This window comes from Alosa pseudoharengus, unplaced genomic scaffold (genome assembly GCF_046254945.1).
Source record: "Alosa pseudoharengus isolate Yale_2024_CS ecotype anadromous, Long Island Sound unplaced genomic scaffold, YU_APseudo_1.1 YU_APseudo_1.1_scf_12, whole genome shotgun sequence".
Lineage (NCBI taxonomy): Eukaryota > Metazoa > Chordata > Actinopteri > Clupeiformes > Clupeidae > Alosa > Alosa pseudoharengus.
In genome coordinates, this window is record NW_027468587.1 from 34,076,809 (window position 1) to 34,100,975 (window position 24,167).

The 24,167-nt window shown below is 41.4% G+C and overlaps 3 protein-coding genes across 5 annotated transcripts; 1 reads left to right on the forward strand and 2 right to left on the reverse strand.

The window, feature by feature from the left end:
* Window positions 1-612: 612 nt before the first annotated feature.
* On the reverse strand, window positions 613-6,872 carry zdhhc11 (zDHHC palmitoyltransferase 11). 2 transcript variants are annotated; one of them, XM_076280972.1, is made up of 11 exons: window positions 6,621-6,872; window positions 5,337-5,558; window positions 4,291-4,466; window positions 4,039-4,140; window positions 3,178-3,302; window positions 2,842-2,994; window positions 2,608-2,723; window positions 2,417-2,493; window positions 2,263-2,326; window positions 2,005-2,083; window positions 613-1,337 (listed from the first exon to the last, which is right to left on the reverse strand). In XM_076280972.1, exons 2-11 carry the CDS (start codon window positions 5,556-5,558, stop codon window positions 1,138-1,140), a joined length of 1,314 nt encoding a protein of 437 aa, XP_076137087.1. In that variant the 5' UTR covers window positions 6,621-6,872; the 3' UTR covers window positions 613-1,137. The 2 variants fall into 2 exon arrangements, with proteins under 2 accessions (XP_076137087.1, XP_076137086.1); XM_076280971.1 differs by having other exon boundaries at window positions 5,337-5,586.
* Window positions 6,873-8,047: 1,175 nt separating this feature from the next.
* On the reverse strand, window positions 8,048-14,637 carry brd9 (bromodomain containing 9). Of its 2 annotated transcripts, none has more exons than XM_076280976.1 (17): window positions 14,505-14,637; window positions 13,878-14,098; window positions 13,649-13,771; window positions 13,416-13,548; window positions 13,005-13,062; window positions 12,779-12,923; window positions 12,546-12,656; window positions 12,155-12,339; window positions 10,860-10,992; window positions 10,691-10,763; window positions 10,462-10,557; window positions 10,172-10,304; window positions 9,961-10,072; window positions 9,371-9,427; window positions 8,918-9,020; window positions 8,608-8,778; window positions 8,048-8,346 (listed from the first exon to the last, which is right to left on the reverse strand). In XM_076280976.1, exons 1-17 carry the CDS (start codon window positions 14,551-14,553, stop codon window positions 8,246-8,248), a joined length of 2,004 nt encoding a protein of 667 aa, XP_076137091.1. In that variant the 5' UTR covers window positions 14,554-14,637; the 3' UTR covers window positions 8,048-8,245. The 2 variants fall into 2 exon arrangements, with proteins under 2 accessions (XP_076137091.1, XP_076137090.1); XM_076280975.1 differs by having other exon boundaries at window positions 8,918-9,023.
* Window positions 14,638-14,680: 43 nt separating this feature from the next.
* Window positions 14,681-22,616, forward strand: trip13 (thyroid hormone receptor interactor 13). Its single transcript, XM_076280977.1, has 14 exons — window positions 14,681-14,736; window positions 15,125-15,226; window positions 15,436-15,586; window positions 15,874-16,000; window positions 16,314-16,369; window positions 16,475-16,565; window positions 16,698-16,770; window positions 16,859-16,922; window positions 17,027-17,113; window positions 17,980-18,086; window positions 18,769-18,922; window positions 19,996-20,108; window positions 20,806-20,875; window positions 21,816-22,616. Exons 2-14 carry the CDS (start codon window positions 15,126-15,128, stop codon window positions 21,909-21,911), a joined length of 1,290 nt encoding a protein of 429 aa, XP_076137092.1. The 5' UTR covers window positions 14,681-14,736; window position 15,125; the 3' UTR covers window positions 21,912-22,616.
* The last annotated feature ends 1,551 nt before the right edge of the window (window positions 22,617-24,167 follow it).

Below are 24,167 nucleotides of genomic sequence, written 5' to 3' on the forward strand. Positions count from 1 at the left end.
TGAGCAAGGGCCAGTGATCTTTTCCCTTCTCCCTCCCATGGGAAAGCATTTCCCCCCATCAGGATCAAGATTAAGCCACATCCCAGAATACAGACTCAGAAGATATGTAGCCTACCGAAATTAGATATAGCATGTGTACACTTCCATGATGCTATTCTTATTTACAAAAACAAATATTATGCAATTATCGCTCTGCTCTCTCCACATCCTGTAATACATGCAAGTGGCTCATTATTGTGGCTCAGATTCACCAGGGCCAATTTCTTTCATGTTAGACAACTGCTGAAGATGCACCCAGCAGATTATGTAATCCTTTCATCACTGGGGCCAGGCAGATGATACAGCAGAACACTGAGGTGTGGGCTGCCAGGGGCACCAGGCAATGTGAAACCATCACGGCGGATGGACAAACACATCTCCTACAACCCAACAATCAGATGCTATTTTTAACTGTGAACACAGGAGAGTCACACACAGCCGAACAAATATTTATGTTCAACAGCCCCATCATGTGGTTGAAAAATACTGTCCATTTGTATTGTTGTATTGGACAAAATCTTCTATCTTATCATCATGAGTGGAAACACAATACTCTTATGACAGACGCATTACTTGCTGTCAAGACATTTATTTAGTTAAAAATGAAAAAAATGATAAAAAAAAGATTCAAGTATGCATTCATCATTAAGTTAATAAATGAAGGTGCAAGATGCTTCCAGTCAGGTTCCACACTTGAAAAGATCAGTGAAAACTTCTATCCATGAAAAAATAGCCATGTTTCCAAAATATTCAATATATTACAAAATTATTTTGTATATATCTTCCAGTCAGCCATATTCCATATTCATCGTCAAAATTCAGAATTAGTAGTCGTGTCCATTGTCAGAAAACCATCAGGGTCCAGGTCAAAAAATATCTTTCAATATTTTATGCTCATCCATAATCCATATTCACCGTCAAAATTCAGAATAAGTAGTCATATCCATTTTCAAAAAATCATCACGATTCAGGTCAAAAAAATATCTATCGATATCTTCTGGTCAGCCATATTCCATAATTCAGAATCAGTAGTCGTATTGTCAAATAACCATTACGGTCCAGGTCGAGAAGGTTTCCGGTCGAGCCGAGGCACTTCCCTCACTGCTGGGAGAGGGCCGACTCGGACCTTGCGTCCACACTCAGCTGCTGCTCGACTGCTGCGGTGCCTATGACAGAGCTGCCCAGGGGGTTCTGGATAACAGGAGTCGCTTCCGTGGACATCTCACTGCCCTGCTCTCCATTCACCACCACCTGCTGTAGTCCAGTCCAGCTGAGGGACTCACTGAGGGCCCTCATACCTGTGTGAATATGCAAGCACATCATCATGAGTATCAACTCCATGTTAAACCACAACCACACCAAAAAAATTGAACTAAAATGCAAATATGATTTTGTGTCATTTAATAATTACCTTAAGTCAGCTTAAATATAAATACTTCAGCTACTGGTACTCAAATCCAATATTTATTTTAGCCTAAATTGAGTAAATCATTTTCAAATTTCAAGGTACCGTAATTAGTTTCCTCAAATATTTTGAATTAGTTTGATTGTTCAGGATTATGGTGCAGACTGGGTCTCTGAATGACCTGCTCAATCGACAGATCCTCCCCTAAAATGAAAGACTCCTCATCAGGAGAATGAAGCCAAACCACGAAGCCAGTGGTTGGAGTGGACCACCCAAGAGAAACCTCCTGTAGATGTTCGTTGATTTTCTTTTTTTACATTAGGTATGCCTAAGACTGGATGACACCCAAAACTAACTTAACATGTTGATGTTTTCTCTTCTGAAAATATTATGTTGGGAAACAACTCAAAATATAAGAAGATGGAAGTTTTCCAATGTCGACAACTGATCTTCCCAAACATTTACACCATAATATGGACCAACTAAAACACCACTAGCTTTCAGTGCACCATGCAATGAATGATAGCATTCTGAGTTTGTAAGGTGTTGCTCAAACTCACCTGGCATCATCTCAGTTGATGCTCTAGTGCTGTAGTAATTGTTCGGGCCAGGTGATGACAAAATCTGAAGACGCCGCAGCTGCAACACACACAGTTTTGGCACAGATGTCAAATGCAATGTCAAATCTTAAAATAGATTTGTTGAATTAGATGTTTCATTAAAAAAAACAAAAACAATATACACAGTTTTGGTGCAGATGTCAAATGTCCAATCTTAAAATAGATATGTTTCATGAAAAACAAACTAATTGCATGTACCTCTGCACAAATAGCCATAGAGAGACGTGCGGCAAGTTCTTTCCTCTCATCCTCGTACTCCGCACTACAAAGACAACACAAAAGCAACTTAATAACATGTCCTGTAATCAGAACGGGTCAGTTGGTCAATTGTCTCATTAAGTTAAAGCCTCACCTGCTATGACTGGTTTGACTGGTCAGACTGGGCATAGGTGATTCACAGTCCACAGATACATTCACAGAAGGCTGTGGCTGAAAACAAAACACAGGACAATGATGTAGCCTAACAAAAGGTCCTGCTCAGTCAAATGAGCCTGTGCTAAAGGGGGCTAAGACTGAGAGGAGGCTGAGAGGAGGTTGTCTTACCTTTGCTGATTCTGCACTTGTGGGTCGGGATTGCTTCCGCCCCGATTCTACATCACGATTGTTCCGTGCCTGCCGCTTTTTCATGATGTACTCATATGTAGTAACCTTATTCGTCACTGTACACATAAAGAAACAAAATGTTAGCCATTTATGCTACACGTCCATTTGTGGCCTTCAGTCTTTCTTTTCTAAATATCTTACACACCTGCAAAAATACCTATTCTTCATACTCACAGAGAAATATATGAAATCCCAGCAGGTGAACCAAAACCAGAAAGTAAACCAGCGCCAGTATAATGGTGAAGCTGCTCACTACCAAGAGTCCAACAGAGCTGGTCTGCACAGGAGCCAGCGGTAGGAACACCAACCACGTGGAGTTATTCAGACCTGAGCAGACAGGTACAGACTGAAAAGATGCCGCATGACATACTTCTATGTCTGAAAGTAATCTGAAAGGGAGCATCCATTTTGCATGTAGCTTCCCAGCTAACAGTCAGGCCTTTATTGTAACCATGGCAGCATTCAAACTAATGCATGTTTGCTCAGAGAGCAATCAGTCAGTCCTCTTACCCTGAAACTGAGGCGCGGTGCGGAGTACGGCTGGGTTCAAAAAGTGCTCAATGAAGATGAAGAGAACAATGAGAAGCAGCAGCAACACTCCAATAGCAGCAGTCAACGCGGTCACAAAGAAAAACCTGCCGGTTGGACCATTAAAAGCAACGTAGTTAGATAAAAGAAGCAACATTCTAACCAATACAAATATCCACACACATTCTTTTTTAGAAATAAATATGTAGAAACTTTTTACAAATGTTTTTAACCATGTCTGGAAAAAGGCCATCTTTGAATGTGTTTTAGCACCACACCCTGGAACAACAAAGTGGGCTTCCTTCTCTCATCAGTGGATTTACTAATCTGAAATATCATAAGTATAAGTATAAGTATATATACTCTTTTGATCCCGTGAGGGAAATTTGGTCTCTGCATTTATCCCAATCCGTGAATTAGTGAAACACACACAGCACACAGTGAGGTGAAGCACACACTAATCCCGGCGCAGTGAGCTGCCTGCATCAACAGCGGCGCTCAGGGAGCAGTGAGGGGTTAGGTGCCTTGCTCAAGGGCACTTCAGCCGTGCCTACTGGTCGGGATTCGAACCGGCAACCCTCCGGTTACAGGTCCGAAGTGCTAACCAGTAGGCCACGGCTGCCCTAATGTACTCCATTCGTAGAACACCACTGAAGGCTATGGGTCAAGGCCACAGGACGGTTACAGGTAGGTAGCACTGTGACATTAAAACCCAGAGCATGCAGGCATTACAAAGAGACTGCTCGTGACTACATGTCTGAAGAGGAACAAAATTGTGGTGCTGAAAGTGCCCTGATGGCAACCAAAGAAAAACATTATACTTTAAGTCAAGTTTCCTCTTACCAGTAGTTCCTCCTTCCCACACAATTATTCAGATATATGCAGTGGTGGTCAAAGTCTGTAACACATTTGTTGCAAGTCTTGCAGTGTTTGGCTCGAGGGCCCCTGCAGATAGCAACACAAAGGGGAAACAGCACAGAAGTAACATGGAGATGAGAATAACTCAGGGTCATGCACAATCTTTGTAAAAAAAGAAATCAGTTTGAAAGTGAAAATATTTCACAAACAGACTTCTGATGAGGACAGTACACTCACACATCAATATCACAGATTTTACAGTGTAGGTCAAGGATGACATGTGCGTGTTTGTTTTTGTCAAAGGTCGGCAAGGTAGTGGAGTAGTTTCTAGCGCGCACACTGGGTTCTGCTGGGTCTATGGTCACAGATGCAATGTGGGTAACTAGATGAACAATAAAGAGAAATCCAAGCAGCTGTGTAGATTGAAGTCAAGGTAAAACTTGGAAAGAGAGCGACTGGAAAGAGAGGTAAGAATCTAGATGTTCTGTATATCAACACACCTATTTTAAAAAAGGGAACCACAGATAAGCTCCTGATTATTGTCTGACATTTGAGCCTCAGACAGAGAAAAAAAACAGGCAAGACCCAGCACTGCTTACAAAAACCTCATAGTGTGTAGAGTGCAGTCAGCTCTCCATGAAACACCCTTCTATGTGTCCACCAATGCGCTAGTGTGCACATTGACAGCCCTGACGTCAAGAGCCTATTAACCCCCCAGCATGCCACAGCAGGGGTGTGTGTGCGGTGGCCGTCTGGGAAGACGAGGCTCCTGGAGGCACAGCCAGCACAGCTGCCCTGACTCCCTGCCAGCCACACGGATCAGACCTCTGCTCTCATCTCAGCCACGGCCAACACCATCCGTGCAGTCCCCATGCCATGGGCCAAAAGAGTACAACACAAAACATTTGCATTCAGATGACAGGATGATCTTTAGGGACTGTGAGCAGACAGGCCAGCACTTTGATAGCTTGATGCTTGCAGCATTACCAGTCTTCATGTTAACCACAAACAAGAGAAGTGCCAAATCCAATCAAAATGGAGATGCTTAGAAATGACAAGTGAGTGTTGACATGTACAGAGGAGACTGACTTGGTGGTGACTTACAGGATTAGACCACATAAACAGTAACATTTCAGCAAGACACACTGTCCTACCCTTTTACATATCAAATGGTGAAAATATGAAGATGAACACAGAGCTAATCACGCACCTGTCCATCCTAAGACTTGCTAAGTTGCTTTCGAAGCCCAACCTTGCATCTACTCAAACACAGTAAAGGATACACCATAGGCCATCAAGTTCCATGGGGTGGGCAGCAGTGGAATGAAGATGCCAAATCCAACGATAACGAAGTACGTGTAGGTCAAATAGGAAATCAGCTGCAGGTTCTCCGGTTTTCCGGACCAGCCGTTGCGGCGAGAGCGCGGCGGTGGGGTCACCAGCTCGTTGCGGCTGCCCCCTGGGGCCGGCTCGGTCCGCCTCAGGTGCCGATCGCAGCACCTCATCTGAGGGCAGGGGTGAGGTGAGAGTGAGCTGTGAAATTCAGTGAGTGAGCTGTGAAATTCAGAGCTAATTCATTTGTTCCTGAATGACTATAAGTATCTATTTAGTGGTGAACAGGAGTATTTAACACAAATAAACAGCTCAACAGATGGATAATCTAAGCAACATATTGCAAATCAGTAATTTACCAATAGTATTTTCTTGAAGCTCGAGATAATCACGTGAAATAGGCCTTGAGATAGCGTCCTATCGTGCAAAATGAGAGACGGTTGTCTAGTAGGCTAAATTAACTCGTAAATCCCAGGCTTCGTATTACTCTCTGTGATGGTGACACCATAAACGCAGCTTTGCGTAACAAATAGCCTGACGTAGTTATAGCCACTGACGCTGACAATGGCCCAACACCTTTAAAACCACATAACTTTATGGCCAGAAATGAATAAGCTGTTACTGACAAAAGTCTAAATAGGTTACAGGCTATCTTTACTCTATGCGACTTGGCCATATTAAATGTGCGTTATGTGGTAGGCGGTAATTGGTGACAAAACTTCACTGGACGCAAGCTGCAAGCATATGGCTGGCCCACTTATTATTATGACGTAAACGTGAACATTGATAAGGTGGCGCGACAATCCTTCAATAATTCAAGATTCACATTGATATGTCAATAAGTAATAACTAATTGTAGATTTAGATCAAATGGGTCTTTTTATTCAAAGGCGTATAACTAAAGATGCAGAAGGTGACAATTAATTTCGGTTTTCCGAAAAGTTGTTGTTTTGCGCTCAACAGCCAACATAGGAATTCCTCCAATGCTCCTAAGACACTTGTGTTGATTGGTTGGCAACTTGGCATTGTTTATGGCTCGTTTCGAACCACCGCATGTTTGTTTTCCATAATTTACAGAGCTAGACTGTCCTCTGCCAACGATCTCAGGCGTTTTTACTTAGGCTAAACGGTGAACGGACAGGAGCATCACAATGAGGAGCAATTCATTTCACAAACAGTTTGAGGTTAGAATATGCGAAGAGACTAAACAGAAAATATATCCACAGGGCACTTACCTTTACCAGTAGTGTTAGGAGCGACCAACTTTAAAGGCACACTTACTAATTCTTCTATGCTGAACGCACTTTTCCATTATTTCAGGTTACCATAAATAGTTTGGCAGGTGAGTTTTCAGACTGAAGATTTTCAAACACTAGGGAACGGCAAAGCAACTGAAGCGAATGAAATTATGTTAAATTAATGAACATAATAAAAACGATAATTTTCTAAACGTACGCTTGGATGTTTGGAATTGGAACAGTATAGCCTTCTTTACGCCGCCGACATCTAGTTGAAGTTATCTCCTGGGGTTTCTGATAGCCTACTGCTATGGAAACAGTTTAGTTGGACGCAAAACCGCAAGGTCCTAAAGGCCTTCACTTGAACTACTAGTATGGTCAGAGGCCAAAGATCTTTCCATTACCCAAGCAGAAGTGATAGGCTATGCAATTTAAACTTTTAAATGTTTTCCTTTCAATTATATCCATATTTCAGGGTTCCCACGGGTCATGGAATTTCTGGAATATCACTGAATTTTGGAAAGTCTTTGTTTATTCAATGCCCAATTAGGCATCTCCCGCTCTAAAAAAGTAAGATTCTTGAAAGCTACGTGGCCGCTCTGAAATACTTAGGTGGTGAATTAGGTGAAATACTTATATTGTACCATTCATTATACAGTAAGGCATGGAAATTCTTTTTTTTTGTCAGGGAAATATCATGGAATTTTACATTTGACTTAGAGTGGGAACCCTGTATGTTTTAGCTTAGGCTACCTATTCCTCCTTGCTGTGATTTACACACAATTGGATTTTCAGTTAATTGTGTGCTGTATCTAAAACTGTTACTTTCAATTGGCTTGAATCTTTTTTTCTTTGAAAACGTCATAGATGAAAAAATAAATCAGCAGTGACGTTTCGCGTTCACTGGCCGTCATCAACTGTCCAAGTGCACTGGAAATATTAAAATAGAAACCTTTCTGGGTTCTTTCGTGGTGACATCACAGCTTTCGATTTGCTATTTCAGTCTATGTGCATCTGTTGTACACTCAAATGCAAATTTGATGGAAATTTTCTTTTGATATAAATATTTGTAAGCAAGTTACAGACAAACATCGTAACACCCGATTGATGCGATACAAAAAGTGTTTTATCAGGGATCTACAGCGTAATTCAACAAAGGAGAAAGGTGTTACAGGTATATGGCTTAACAGGCAACATTTTTTTTGTTGAGACAATTTTATCAATGCCTGCTAAATAAAAAATGAGAAAACGCTGAATGAGGTCATCAGGAAACTGGATGGCGGTCTACATAATACATTGGAGAACATACTTTTCTGAGCATGTAAACCATGACTGTAAACTGTACTAACAGCTAAGGCAGCCTGCGAGAAAAGTATCCAGAATATCTTTGCTGCTCCCAGACAAAAGACACAAACACAATAACATTGTTTAAAAAAATGCTGGTAGAGCATTTATTCTCAAACATGACCAGGCAATACAAATGAATCTGTACAACTTACATCACAACATACATACTCAGCGGACATAGTAAGCCAGTCCAATCAATTGTAATCAAAGACACATTACACAAAAGAAAGCCCATGTACAAGCGGACATTAGATTGGAAGGGGAAAGTGCATCCATCAGCTGTTGGCAGTGGTGCCTGGTTCAGGAGACTGGAGAAACTCATACGGGTCGTGCATCATCTCTGACTGATCTCCAACACCAAGGTGTGCTGGACTCCCTGCACAACACAGGATGAAAAGGGGCCAAGTTGAGTCGTCATGACGACAAATGACATAATGTATAAAGTAAAAGAGGACATCTGAGATTTTGCATCTGTTTATATTACATTTGGGTCTATTGATATTAAATAATTGATTGATATTAAAAAAAAAAATTAGAAAAAAAATAATAATAAATGCGATTCCAATCTGTGGAGTGGATGGGTATGGGCATTGAATGTAATGACAGGCCTTGACTTCTGAGTGAGTGGCCTTCTTACCCAGGTGGTGCTGGTCTCGTTCAGAGGCGTTGGAGAGGGAGGAAAGGTTGGATGAGGGCCTGGAGCCCACCCTGTCCACCTGTGTGTCCTGGAACTCCTGCAGGAGCTTGGCAGTGTCGTCAAAGTGCTGGTGGCCCTCGTCGTGTTCCGGCTCTTTCTTCACCGTCTTACCTGAAAGGGTGCAGGGAGCGCAGGCAGACAGGCAGGCAGACACAGACAGACAGACAGACAGACAGGCAGACATGTCAAGACTGTGAACTTGGTCTCGGACTTGGATGTGTGCCAGAAGCAAAAGAATATTAGAACTCACCCAGATTGTTCAGCATGGACATATCAAGAGACATGTCAGGATAGCTCTTCATAGACATGAAATCCAGCATTGAGCTGCTCTCTCCTGATGTCCCACTTCCATCCTGCTGATAGGATGCACAGCAATGAACACCATGATGATACAAAAGTTATAAAATATACAAATCTATTTATTCATTTCTGATTGGACGAGAGGCATTCCATGAGTCATGGTGAGTGGCGATATCTCAGGACATCCTCCCTCAGACTCTTTACAGCTCTTCAATTCCACATTTTGCACTGAATTGAACGCTCAATTCATTCAAAGCCAGAGAGCGGCAATTTCATGTCACATTCGACAGTTATTGAGTGAGAAATGGATTATGCCACTCTCACTCATGGCATTGCTCAATTATCAGATATGTGAATGTGCTGGATTGCTGTTTATAAACTAGTTATTATGAAGCCTGCTTACCTGCATATCAGAGATGTTAGTCTTGGTTTCATCTGGTGTAGCAGACATGTTTCTTTTCTGAAAAATTAAATAAACAACACTATACCATCATTTGATGAAACATTTTATGAAAATGTCTTAAGTGTTTTTTTTTTTTCCATAAACAACTACTTCCGGCATCATCTTTAAATTTAGTTTTGATGGTATATAATCATGTTAAAGACAAACACATAATGTTCCCACATGCTATCCAGGATATACACCATGTTTTCTGTGTTCCCAGCTAGACAACATAGTGTAATGTAATGTACCGGTAATGTGATGTAATGTAATTTATTTATTTATTTATTTCAACAGGGACAGTGCACAATAAACATTAATAGATGCATTGTGCTAGATTATAGCAAATATATTTCCCATTTTCACCATAGTCCCTGGGCAGGTAGGTGGAACAATAAAATACTGACAGATAAAAAAAAAAGGACAGTACAGAGTGCATAAGAAAAGCTTTCACAGCACACCATTACCAACTATTGCTAAAAGACACCAGTTAAGACATAGGCATACAAAACACAGTGGAATTAACTGATAAGGTCCTGTATATGTTGTACCTGTCGAATCTGGAACACTGATTTGGAGTGATCCCCACCCGTCATCTTGTCCAGTAATTCATCCACAAGCTTCTTGGTGATGCCTCCGCAGCCCTTCACAAACTCCTGGAGACTGTGGCACCATGCACAGGAAAGGACCATTAGTTCAGTCCCCATCTCCCAGCCCCGGTAAGACTGTACAAGAGTTCTGATTGGTGCTGTGCCACGTTACCTGAGGGCGCACTGCACTCCCGTCTCGTCCCCGTAGGCCGAGTAGAGCACGTCCATCTCCTCTGGGAGCAGGTCAGGATAGATGGAGTTGTTCTGGAGGGTCTGCGTGTTGTACGCACTGCTGAGGAACGTCACTGCAAGGGCGGAGGAGGACACCAATGACTTACACACTGACATTGTGAAATCAACTGGCCACCAATTAAACACATCTTCACATGACTGGTTGACCCTAATGAGGAGACACAGAAAAGACTCTAAGGCGGTTGCACATGTGCACGCCAAAGGACGCACCTTTGTGTCTCCGGTCATCTTTGAATCCCAGTGCTGTTAGACCAGGTAAGAGCTTATTTGATAGTGAACTCAGATCAACAGGATGGGTCTCCTCCTCTGAAACAAAAAAAAAAATCACAAAGATCTAATTGAGAACAGGGTTAGCAGAAATGTAATGCAATACTTCTCATTCATTCCGATGATGGCAACAAAAGCACCCATGTTGTTAGATCTGTATGAACAACTCTACCTTCCGCATCTGGTTCCTGCTGATTGACAACAGTGTAGAGGAGACCCTCTCCCTCTTTCCTTAGGTAACCAATCTAAAGATTCAGAAGCAGAGGTTTAACCAAAATATACGGAAAAAACACAAAAAAACATGTCAGCATTGCAGCATGCCCACGGGGGTGTTGCTGTACCTTGGAGCTGGGCATGAAACGGTTGATGCGATCTCGTGCTTCATCAGCAGCGTGCTCCACTAGGGCCAGAACATGCTCTTCTGCTGTGCTGTCTGTCAAGCTGCAGGCATTTCCCTCTGGCTCATAAATATCACTGGATCACATAAGGCGACACACATATACACAACACATTAGACAATGCTAACAAATGAGTTACTAATCTTAGTGACCAATCTGAGTCACAATCATTATTGCCAAGATGTTTCCAACTGGACTGGAAAACCAATGCAAGCATTACTCCCAGGAACTAGATGTACCGCATAGCGGTACAAAATATGACTGCTGATCAGACATTCTCTCCACAAAAATAAGTCACGCTTTGCCTCCATCTCCTACTCTATCCCCTACTATTGCAACTTTTGTGTATGTAAATGAGTGTGTGCATATGTGTGTTGCATTTGCGTATGTGCGTGCGTGCGTGTTGGCCTACTGGTTAGCGCTTTGGACTTGTAACCGGAGGGTTGCCGGTTCAAACCCCGACCAGTAGGCACGGCTGAAGTGCCCTTGAGCAAGGCACCTAACCCCTCACTGCTCCCCGAGCGCCGCTGTTGTTGCAGGCAGCTCACTGCGCCGGGATTAGTGTGTGCTTCACCTCACTGTGTGCTGAGTGTGTTTTACTAATTCACGGATTGGGATAAATGATACATTTGATTGAGACCAAATTTCCCTCACGGGATCAAAAGAGTATATACTTATACTATATATACACCAGCTATAGGTCGATTGGGGTACAGTCACTAAATGTACACATAAATTAATTTATTGTATGCCCCCCCTCCATGAACGGAATTCCACGAAACGTGCCATGCATTCAGAGGGTGTCATAATTGTACAGTTTTGAACATGTTAGTCAAAGATACCTGTGATTACAACTCATTTTTACACCTCATTTTTGCTTTTTCATTTTTAACAAGGTGGCGCTATACCACAAATGAGTGGTTATGGAATGGGTTGAGATGGCCCATACAAAGTTGAGAGACCAACATACAAAAAAACTTTGATCATCCTAGTCCATACGGTTCTCGAGATATTCACAGAAAACTGTGTCCGCCCTACCCTCCTTTTGGAGGGTCCCGTGCAGCGGGTGGGCGACCAATTTACTGAAGAATAAAAAAAAAAACCTACGCTACCATACGCCGGTCATAATCATTTGAATACAGGCACCTGAATGCAAATACTTAAACAAACAGTCTTCATTCAAATCAGATGTAGCTAAATACTCTACTGAGGCCGTCCAAGTGGACCTGTTCTTATACCTGATGAGAGGCTCTCTGTGAAGGGGCTGCTTCTTGGACTTTTTGGCTGACTCCACAGGCATGGGGATGACGGCAGGCTCTGGCTCTTCGGCAGCGATGTCTTCATCGCCCAAAATGGCCGCCTGCTGGGAGAAATCCATGTCGTGCATGAAAGACATGCTGCGCTTCAACGTCAGGAGTCGCTCCTGTGGACAGATGAAAAAGAGACCATTACAGACAGGCAAACAGTACAGGCATCTGACTCCAACATGAGTGATCACTGTTGACTGCAGCTGGTGTCAAAACCAGTATGAGAATGAGCAGCAAAATTAAAACATTTTTGTCAGACATTTTAGTCATAAAACAGAAATATTTTAAATATATTTTAGTGTGGCAGGTGTAAGATATTTACTTTGCTCATCATCTTGAACCCTGTGTGGAGCAATTTCTTGGCAGCTTTGTAGTAAACCGTCTCAGGTCGATTATACAGCATAGCATTGTCACACATGAGCTTGAAATCTGCCTGTGGATGTGAGAGAATTTTTAGTTGTCATTACTCAGGTGAATGATGCAAGCTTAATTCACTGAAAGCATTTACTAATGGTCATGGCTCAGTATCAGACAATTAAATTAACCAGACTGTACCTTAAACTCTGTGACTGTTTTGTACTCATTTTCAGTGACCTTGTCTTTCATTGTGCTGAAGTCCATGGGGTGCTTAATGATAGTGGAATAACCAGGAGCAATGACATCTGTCACTGGAAATGCAAAGAACCCATTGGGGTCTTTCCTGTTATTAGAGAGAAAAAAAAAGTTATGACCAATTGCAATGGTTACACAGGCAAATAAAAAATCCTCTCAACTGTCTTACCTCTGAAGCTGTCGAATGAAATGCTCTAGGATCTGTTGAAATGGGGTACATTCACTCTCTGTAATCAAAAGCAAAGAAAAACACCATCTTTGACACATACTATTACCAAGCCAAACGTTTAAATGTATTTTACAAATTATAAAGCTCCATTAAGTACAACACAACCCAAACACTGAAATATGCTTCTGGTGTACTAAGGTCCACAGGCAGCCATCACAACTACACATAATCATACTGTTTAATTTGAGTATATTAAGATGTTACCTTTTTGCTCTACATGAGGACATTAGGATGAATTCATTAGGATTTTATATTAGGATGAATTCACATTTCCTCTTGCTTGTTGATTAGTTTTGTGCACCATCTTTCACATCCCAGAGTAACAGTTTGCGGTTTCTGCACACAGCTTACCTTGCTGGGTCCTGCAAGCTCGGACAGGCCTGTCACCCGCCTGTTCAACTTCAACCTTAATCCTTGGATGGAACTCATCGATGCCTTCCTCTGCATAAAACTTGTCCCGTTTCCGCTTCTTTTCCTCTACTGGCTATGGACGAACAAAACAGCAGATGTAGATATTGAAATTGGTGTACTAATTTCAATCATATGAATACAGAGTAGCAGCATGTCAGCTGTCATGTTCTCACCTCAACAGGTTTTGGCAGAACAAAGGGCTCAATTGGTGGTGGTGGTGCTGGTGGTGGTGCACTTGCACTTGCAGCAGCATTTTCACTCTGCTCCCTTAGCTCCTTCTTTTTCTTCTTTTCTTCCTGCAAGCAACTAAAATTGTTAACACACACACACACAAACACACACACACACAAAGAATATTGCATGCAGAATGAGTCTGCCATCAGTGACTGCTCATTCACTTGCCTTCCGTCTTCTTCTCTCCTCATCATCTACGTGCTTGTCTTTGTCCTTTTCTGATTTCTTCTTCTTTTTCTTCTTCTTTTCTTTGTGGCGTTCGCGTTCATGGTCAGATCTGTCATCATAGTAACTAGAGTCATGTCCAGAACCGGAGAGCTCAGTAACCTCGTTGCCTCCCACTTTCAGCACCAGCTTCAATGGTTTCTCCAGAGGTTTGTCTTCATAACCTTCGCAGACACAGGGAAACGCAACAATTTTCCATGATGAAATGTGCCATTATCTCAGTGTCACACACACATCCCAAAGAATTACGTTATTTATGTATGCATTCACTGACTTTCTTGCCAACAGAATGCACGTACCAATGCTGCAACATTAGCATCTTCAAAGCTGCCATTCAATGAAGGTGAGAGCACAATGTGCGTCGCTTACTTTGCTCTGATATTTAACGTTAATTGTATTATTCACATCTCGGTGTAAATATTCAAATGACATTCAAGTTAGAGTTATACTGGTTGGAAAAGCAAAACAGCTATGTAGTTAGCCAGCTGACTTGCTAGGTAACTACTCAAACGATACCAAAATCAATGTTTGCAACGCGTAAAAAGTGACAAAAAATAACTCAATGCTCACCATCAACCGTCCTCCATTCAGGCCTGTGCTTTTTGTGTTTCTTCCCCATAATGATGTGTTAAATAGAAGCACAAGACCAACAATTTTATATAACGTTTACTAATATTTCCCCATTGTCCAACCCACTACCCAATGTCTTTCCGGAGCAAAAATGAAGCTGAAACTGTTCACTTCCGGGTTAATAAAAACTCATCGCCGCGCGCTAAATTCAAGTTTTTTAGTTGGATGTCAGGTGAGGCAGTCAGCTTGTTTCCTTTGTGTCGCGTATGTGTGTCATTTAAATGGTTGTTAGTAGACTTGACACTTTACACGGAACAGTTGGAAATGTCACAACGTACAAAGAACTCGTGATAAAGTTTTGTAGTTTTGTCAGAGCAAATTAAGACTCCTAGCCAAATTGCTAAGTGACCGGACATGCTAACGTAACTATCCAGAGTTTTGGTCAGTGCTTGAAATAGCTTATGTTATTCATGTAACATAACCGGTTATCTCGACATATGCGTCTTATATCTGTATAGTATGTGTACTTTCTTGATCTTTCTTGATGAACTTTCTTGATGAATCACACTGTAGCAAAATGGGGAAAATGTGTAACACCCATGTATTTATTTTGGTTTCAGTATGGATGGTGACAGAATGGAGGTTGTTGGCGAGCCTCAACAAAACGGCAATGGCATTAGCAATACTACCATCCATGTGGAGGTCCATGTAAAATTGAGAAGGTACTGCTTCAGTCGGTTTCCAAAATAAAGTATTTTGTGGAAGCTGGTTTTAAGTTGCTACGCATGCATTAATATGTCTTGGTGAATAATTGAATACTGCCAGTCCTAGAAGTGTTTGTAAATATAAAATCAAACATGATCAGTCATTATTATTAATGCGTTAATACTCTTTGACATTCACATGCCCATGCTTGATTATGTTTTAACAGTACTGCAAAGAAGGCTGACATTAAAATGCACACGCATGGACTGCTGAATCGACACCGCATGGTATTTGGGAACTTCAGATGGACTGAATTTGATGAAGACTTTCTGAAGAGGAATGTAGAGTCAGTAGCCATTGTGGATGCAGAGAGACAGGTGAACATGAGAACATGAAACACTACCCAATTGTATGCATATTTTAAGGTGAAGGACTAGATGGCTTATTTAGATTTTGAAGAACGTTTCAAAAATAGGAATTAATTACAATTAAATACAGTATTTAACATGTGTTATTTATGTACTGATATGTATAACTTCACTAAAGCCAAACTGTATCCCCATCTCAGTAGAGGGATTTTTGCAGATGGTTTTGCAGAGCCAGGCTGATTTATGCCTTGACTCTTATTAAATGTAACGTGTTTGCCTCATCTTGTCTTTTTCAGCCAATAGATTTGAAGAGTTGCAATCTGTCAATGCACATTTTCTCCCTGAGTGATGATGGCCCCAGCATGCTCACTTTAGAGGAGGACGAGGAGCTGTCAGCAGCCAACTCTTGGCTTCTACCAGCAGGTGGACCTCCAGAGATCCTTTACTTTCTAGTTTGACACAGATCGGCTTTAATTGATAACATTTATTACAGATGAGCTGTTCAGTATTTCAAAATAACTGTATTACTGTTTCACAGTCATATGCTCATGAGTTGTTATATAATTGTATAACAATTGTGTTATGTCCACGCAGTTGGCAGTGTTTTTTTTTTTCTACACATATATTTTGTTTATACATTGATTGTTTTTATTCCCCAATGTGTGTACATATAATAGTTAATGTAAATAGCATGACAAAACAGTCATAAGTTGTTTGATATTACTTTTACTTACAGCTGAATTCCATGGCATCTGGGAGAGCCTGATCTACGATAGTGGAGTTAAAACTCAGGTACTTTCCCTTTTAATATGATATTTAAGAGCACCCATATAGCTTCACCTATTCATTCACCATTCAGTTTTCTTTTCTGTTTTTCTCTTTCTTTATTGTCACCAGCTTCTAGACTATGTCTCTACAACGATTTTCTTCTCCGACAAAAATGTTGATAGTAACCTGATTGCATGGAACAGAGTGGTTTTACTTCATGGTATGAGCCAGATTTGTTTTGTGCCATGTTCGACCTAGTTATTATTTTACTTGTCCTGGGACAGACTGTGTTTATTCACCTGATCTGTGCACCCATTGTGTTTCATGGACTCGTGTAATCGCATGCCGTTAGGACCCCCAGGCACAGGGAAGACGTCACTGTGCAAAGCGCTTGCCCAGAAGCTCTCCATCAGACTGTCAAACAGGTATGAGAAAGTCATAAAGAGCTCGCTAAACCGAGCCATCTACTCCCACGCTGGTCATTAGTAATCTCTATAAATCTGTTTCTCACAGGTACACTTATGGGCAATTTGTGGAGATAAACAGCCACAGTCTTTTCTCCAAGTGGTTTTCAGAGGTACTTCTGTCTACAGTGGTTTTCATACCCTTTTTTCCTGTCACACCTTCATTTTGGGTTGGCATTGTCAGATCACTGGTTGAAGCATGCATGTTTGATTGCAGAGCGGGAAACTCGTCACCAAGATGTTCCAGAAAATCCAACAGTTGATTGATGACAAAGAAGCTCTTGTTTTTGTTTTAATCGATGAGGTGAGACTCATCTGTTATTCTGCAGCCAATATTGTCAGCTTTACATCAGTTGGCTGTGAAGTTTGTTTTTGTGCTTAATATGCAAAGCTACATATTGGCTCCAGGTCTGTTTGTACTACACTACAGTAAGTTATTCAACAGCACCTGCTTAGGGCAGCACCAAAAGAATGATAACAAAGCAAACATTTCATTTCAGACGTGGCCCAGAGGGGTATTTCACAAAGGCAGAATTAAGACATCCAAGATAAGTGATAAAACGAGGTTTGACATAGCGTTGTCTGGTCATCCTAGCTCAACTCGTTTCACTAATGCCAATCCAGGATGAGTAGGAGCGACTATGTCAAGCCAGGTGTAAGTAAATCAGGATGTGTGCGCGTTTCTGCTCCAAAGTGCCCACGGTTGGAATAAAAAAGACGCGAAAATTCACAAAGTGAACAACCGCTTTTTGATACAGACTAACAATGAAGCAAAGTTGTCCTTTTTGGAATGGGGAATCATGGCTATTCCTGTAAAACAGCAGGAGTAGGCGTGGTAAAAATTAGCATGGAGGTCTGATGTGAATGACAGCTAGCTGAACCAATAAGACGACATAATTACCATTAGAATTAACTTAGCTTGGCTGTTAGCCTGGTCGGGACCAGGCTAGGTGCAGAGAATAAATCCCCATGGTAACTTATGTGCCATCTCTTTTGTGAAACCAAGTCAAGGCTAAATTCATCCAGGATAACCTAAAAATCCCAGCTTAATCCCTTATCTAGGTTTTGTGAAATACCCCTCAGGGCCTCATTCCAGTAAACAATGTAGCCAGTAGACATGAAATGAAATAGAAATGAAACTGATGAAATGCCATGTTGAGCCACGTGCAGGTGGAGAGTTTGACGGCAGCCCGTAATGCGTCCCAGGCCGGCACGGAGCCCTCGGATGCCATCCGCGTGGTCAACTCTGTCCTCACGCAACTGGACCAGATTAAGCGGTCAGTAGGTCATGTCTTATCCAGTCAGGTCTATTCCACACTGTGTTTTCTGCGTTGAAATTAACAGATGTCATTATGTGCAGTTGTGTACTTATGTGAGAGCATTAAGTAGGCTACTCTGGCAATCCAAAGGTCAAAATGCTACTAGCTGTGTGATTGGTAAATTGGAGTGTGGCGCAGCAGGCCAAAACAAAAACTCAAAACATAAACAGTATTTGCAGGCTGCAAATGAAAGTTTGAGTTGGGAATATCCTGGCTCTACCATTGTTGTCATTGAAGACAGTATTTGAAAATAACATGTTTCTTTAATCTCTGATTGCATATTATTGTAATTTTATGATTTTACAATAAGTGGCTTGCATATAGATCCTTTAAACAAACAAGTGTTGGAAGATACAAGTGATTGGTTCGAACTTATACATGGAAAATTATTTAAATTTGTCATTAATGTCCTCGTTACACCAAATAACTTTGATAAGATTTGGGAAAGACTCTTGAAAGACTGTAGTCTCTTATTTAATGACCCCCATTCAAGCTTTACTCAAAAGACTGCAGTCTTTCAAGAATCTTTCCCAAAACTTGTCAAAGTTGTTTGATGTAACGAGGCCATTAGTTTACACTTGATTAGTTTTTTCCTGTAGTATGTCTGACATCATTCGACTCTCTTTTCTCATCTACCCAGGCATCCTAATGTGGTGATCCTCACAACCTCCAATGTTACAGAGAAGATAGACTTGGCCTTTGTGGACCGCGCTGATATCAAACAGTACATCGGGCCTCCCTCAGTGGAGGGCATCTTTAACATCTACCTGTCCTGTCTGGAGGAGCTCATGAAGGTGCAGTAATTCCGTACCCCAGAGACTGAGGGCTGGTCTGGGTCATACCGATCACCTCACCTCACAAACGCACGCCAGAGACTTACAGCTTATCCTAACTGCATGCAAACGTCCAATTGTGGTGTAGCATTGAGCAATCTCTGTCCACACGGAATCCGTTAAACATGCTGTTCTATTGTATCATATTTTCTCGTTCAAAATAGCAGAACTACACCGATGACAGAGAAAATAGAAACCGGACGTCCAATAAAAGTTCTGCTCAAAACACATCGTACTGCACAGCACTGTTCAGGACTCCAGTTAGGACCTTCCACTTGAAATCAATGTAATCAAACTGAGTTTGTAGCTAACGCTCGCTCGCACCGCATGCTGTTAGGACAGTGTGAGCGGTGGTCTGGTCCATACCGATCACCTCACCCCACAAACTCCGTGGCATAACTGGCTGGGGCACCTGCACCGTACGCTGGCGACCCGGGTTCGATTCCCGCCCCGTGGTCCTTTCCGGATCCCACCCCGACTCTCTCTCCCACTCACTTCCTGTCACCCTCCACTATCCTGTTGCATTAAAGGCATAAAAAAGCCCCCAAAAATATACTTTAAAAAAAAAAAAAAAAAACTCGCTGTCTGGCTCATGACAAGCCCCATTAGAATTTGTAATGATTGATTTTTATATTGTTTACGCACAGTCTCTCAAATGTGTTTTGTTTTCTAATATTGATCTTTTTTGAGAGAAATGCTTTTTTTTGTTTTTGTTTGTTTATTGTGTGAGTTGTGCAATGCTATATTACTTGAAAGCCTGATAGCATCTCTGGCAGCATGCCTCAAGAGGTGATTTATGCTGAGCGATTAGGGTGCAATATATCTTTGTAGTAGATTATCCTCTAACATCTTTAGGTCAGCTGGCTCTATAATGGTTTATGATTCTGTCCTGACTTGATTTGATGTTGTTCTAAGGTGTTGCAGAAGTGATTATACAATGCAGGGGCCGCTGATAAAACAGCCAAAAGAGACAACACTAGCTGACCTTATTTTCACTGACTGTTGTTCAACCTGTCCCCTCTCTCTGTCTGCAGTGTCAAATCATTTACCCGCGGCAGCAGCTGCTCACCATGTTTGAGCTGCAGACCATGGACTTCAAGGAGAGCAACGTGTCCCAGCTGAGTCTGGCCCTCAGGACCATAGCCATGTGAGTCTCCCTCTGCTACAGGCACCGTCTCCCATCTCACTATTGTACTCCGCTGCACTCAGATGTCCTCTGTCACATCTCACTATTGTACTCCGCTGCACTCAGATGTCCTCTGTCACATCTCACTATTGTACTCAGCTGCACTCAGTTGTCCTCTGTCACATCTCACTATTGCACTCAGCTGCACTCAGTTGTCCTCTGTCACATCTCACTATTGCACTCAGCTGCACTCAGTTGTCCTCTGTCACATCTCACTATTGTACTCAGCTGCACTCAGTTGTCCTCTGATGCTCTCTGTTCTGCTCAAACTACCAGTCTTATGTTTTATGTCAAGATGCTGGACATTATGTTGCCTGAGTGCGTGTGGCTGGTCTGCTTGTGGAATCATGAATAGGAAAAGATTGATGATATTTTCTGTATGTTGTGCTGTTAGTATTGATAGTAATGTTGCAGCTTTAAATTTGTTTGAACATTCATACTCTGTAATTGTGTAGTTCCAGTTTATTTATTCATTAACATTGATCATTTTTTGAATGTGCATACACATCAATATTGTTAATACTGCCATATTTGTTGGATTATTGTATTATTGTGGTGTTGTTGGATTATTGTGTTAGGAAGGGCTTGTGGAGGAAAACTGGTCATGACTCATAAAATGTGGGAACCATGTTGACCAAGTTTTTGCTTTTGTTTTCAGAAAGAGCAAAGGGCTCAGTGGCAGAGCATTGAGGAAACTTCCCTTTTTGGCTCATGCCCTGTTTGTGAAGGTACCTGACTACTCTGATGTTACTTCTGTAGTTGGACAGTTTAGAGTTGCCTTAGGTTCTATGTAGGGCTGTCACTTTACGTTCGAAAATCAATTGCACAATCGATTGGACCAAACAACACAAGTTTCGAAAACTAAAATAGGGAATCGATTTTAACCAAATATTTACACTATTAATTTTAAAACGAAATAAACAAATAAAAAAGATAGATGTAACAAAATTCACAAACAAGAATATAAGAATATAAAATAATTCAGAAGTGCAGTAAGCATTGCGAAAGCTAAAAAGAAAATTCCCACCAATTTTACGGACCGGGAACAGCTGTTTCAATCAGCTGCTGTGCTGCTCGTGTTTTGCCAAAAAATGCGATCAACCTGTGCGACATGTAGAGAGACGAGTGATTAGGCCCTAATAACTTGAGGAGATGTGGAAGTACTTCGGATTTTTGGTATATCAAACTATGGAGAAGAACAAAGTGGTAGGCTATGCAAACTGTGCAATCGAGTTCTACGTAGGCAAAATTTGTTTGACATTTCTAATAGTAAACACAGACACAGCTACGTTGAAGCCTGCAGTCATGTCACTGATGTAATGGCAGTCCACTCGGCTTACTGGTTTTCGAGAATGTTGCACTTCTGTTTGTCATTGTGCACGAAACATCACGCCAATAAATCATTACAAATATTGCTGGCTTGCGTCTACAAGCGCCCTCTTTACGTTCGTCCTAATGCCTGTTAGTTGTTTGTGGATTGGCCTATATTTGGCGTTGAAAATGGAAACGTCTTTAGACATAAAAAATCGATTTTACAATCGATTCAATGAACACTTATGTCTCAAAAATCGAACAGGATTTTTTCACAAAAGTGACAGCCCTAGTTCTATGTGCCAGTCTGCTGTGTCAGTCATTTGGCTTAACTAACTGCCTGTTCTTCCTACATAGACCCCCAGTACTTCCCTGGAAGGATTCCTGAAGGCTCTGGACAAGGCTGTAGACAAACAGTTAGAGGAGCGAGCACATCTGGTCAACTGTGTATGACACACACACACACACACACACACACACTCTCACACACTCTCACACACTCATACTAGCACCAGTAGACCGGTTAAGCATGTGACTCAGAACCAACTAATAACTACTGCCTCTCCAGGCATTTAGGCTTGACTCAAATATGTGTAATGCCAGTTCTATGCAGTTTGCATGAATGTATTTTATTGAGCTGAACATCAGTGCAATGTGTGTCTTGATTCCTTGCAAAGGGACTGACAGCCAACATGAGAGTCAAGACTCCAGGAGCACTAGATATGCACTTTGGAGCTTAACCTGAGTCTTGATGTGTTAAAACCTTAATAACATGCTGGGGTATTGTACAGTATACATCTTCTAGCATCTAGCACTTTTATTCTCCCTTTTTTTGCCTCCTCTCTTCTCTTATTTCTCTCTTCCTGCTCTCTTGCGTGTTTGTATAATCATACAATCTTCCTTTCACAAATGTTCAAGTATTTTTGCCAATTTCCAAATATCTGTGTTGAAAACAAACAAATTTCACTCAGGTGATTTAAAAAAAAAAAAAAGTCATATGTTTGTGTACAGGATGTAAAGTTCACCAGCTTCAGCCAAACAATATTATTGCATGCTAACTCGGGATTCAATATTTTGTTGTTCCAAAGTGTTTTTGTTTTGTTTTGTTTTGTTTACATAACATTGGATAACATTTCCATTAAAATGTTTTTAATGATTTTTTTTTCGTTATTTTTAATGACAGTCAATGGTTTACATAAACAGGACAATATTTGTATATAATATATCAATATATCCAGTGATGACTTAAAAAGAGAGAGTGTTTGGTTTTGGTCTTCAAGATGTATCGCAAAAGGCCACTAGATGGCACAAAGATACAGAAATATGCAAATTTGTAAAATTTTGATTTTTTTTTTTATTATTATTTAAAAAAATGGTGAGCTGGGATGCAGGAACAATTTGCTATGGTGATATTAGGTTAATGTAATAGGAAAGAAACTTATGTCAATTATCAAACAAATATGTGACCCATATGAAATAGGTTTTGACATCAAAATTGCTTTGTCTGTTTACTACATACAACAGAACATTGATTCCGGAGAATAAATGAGCCCATTTTGTCAGTTATAGGCGAGTACTCACAGGTGTTGTGAGCAGACCAGTATTTCCATCCTTTATTTGCATGTTTTGCATTCTGCGAGTGCTTTCTGTGTAAACCAATCTGCGGCCTGTCGCTTCACACAATAAGGGCTTTGTCTGATATTGGCCAACAGACTGCAACTCAACTTCAAAGCCTAATCCTGGCGGCTGTTATGCTGTCAAGTATAAAAAGGGATGTGTTAAGTCACATACCTGTTTTTTTTTTTTCTTTCCCTCCCTATGTGTTATGCGCAGATGATCATTTCAGAGCTGTAAGATCTCATGCAAATCTGCTACTCAACACCCACTATTTGATCCTGTTTCCAGCAGGAAGATTCATTTGATTTACAAACCAGCATTCCAGTGACACTGGGTTTGCCTCGCATACCATTGCTAAAGAAGAGCAAAAAAAAGCACCTTCTCTAATGACAGACTGCATGTAATGATATTGCTTAAATTTTACAGCCATTATTTTGAAAATCATAAAGGTTTTATTTTATACATAATTATAAGCTGCTGTGCATCATTGCTTTAACACCTAGTGAACCCAGGTCCTTTCCCTTCTGGCGGCCCATCTTTCCCATTGGGCTGTGGAGGCTTGTAATTAAACTGATTGCAATGATATAAATATACTGCGCTCCAATTGCGGTTTATGACCCTATTTGTCAGCACCTTCTCCTCTGTCAGTCTGATGGTTTAGAGCAGGTAAGCACCTGCACGCCAACACTGCTCCGGCTTCTCTCAGCAGCGCTAGACTGAGAGGCGATTAAAAACTCGTCAGTGAGAAAGGGAAAGAGAGAGAGAGTGGTGGGTGAAAGAAGAATGAACAGCGAAAGCAGTCTTGATAAATAAAAGCCGTAATTATAATGTCTGGGGGCTCTTTTCTCCCTCCGTCTTTCTCTTCAGTTCTCTGTCCAATGTGGGCAGCTGTTTAAATGCACTCATCAGAGAGGACAGGCGGGGGGGGGGGGTGTGTGTGTGAAAAGACGTATTGTTACACAGTTTTATCACTGGCCTGAGTGGTTAGACACTGGCAGAGAACCCCAAGATAAACAAACACAATGATGTTTATCCTCTCAACGGTTGTTCAGGTACATCGCCTTCAGCAATGGAATATTGACACAAGTGCCA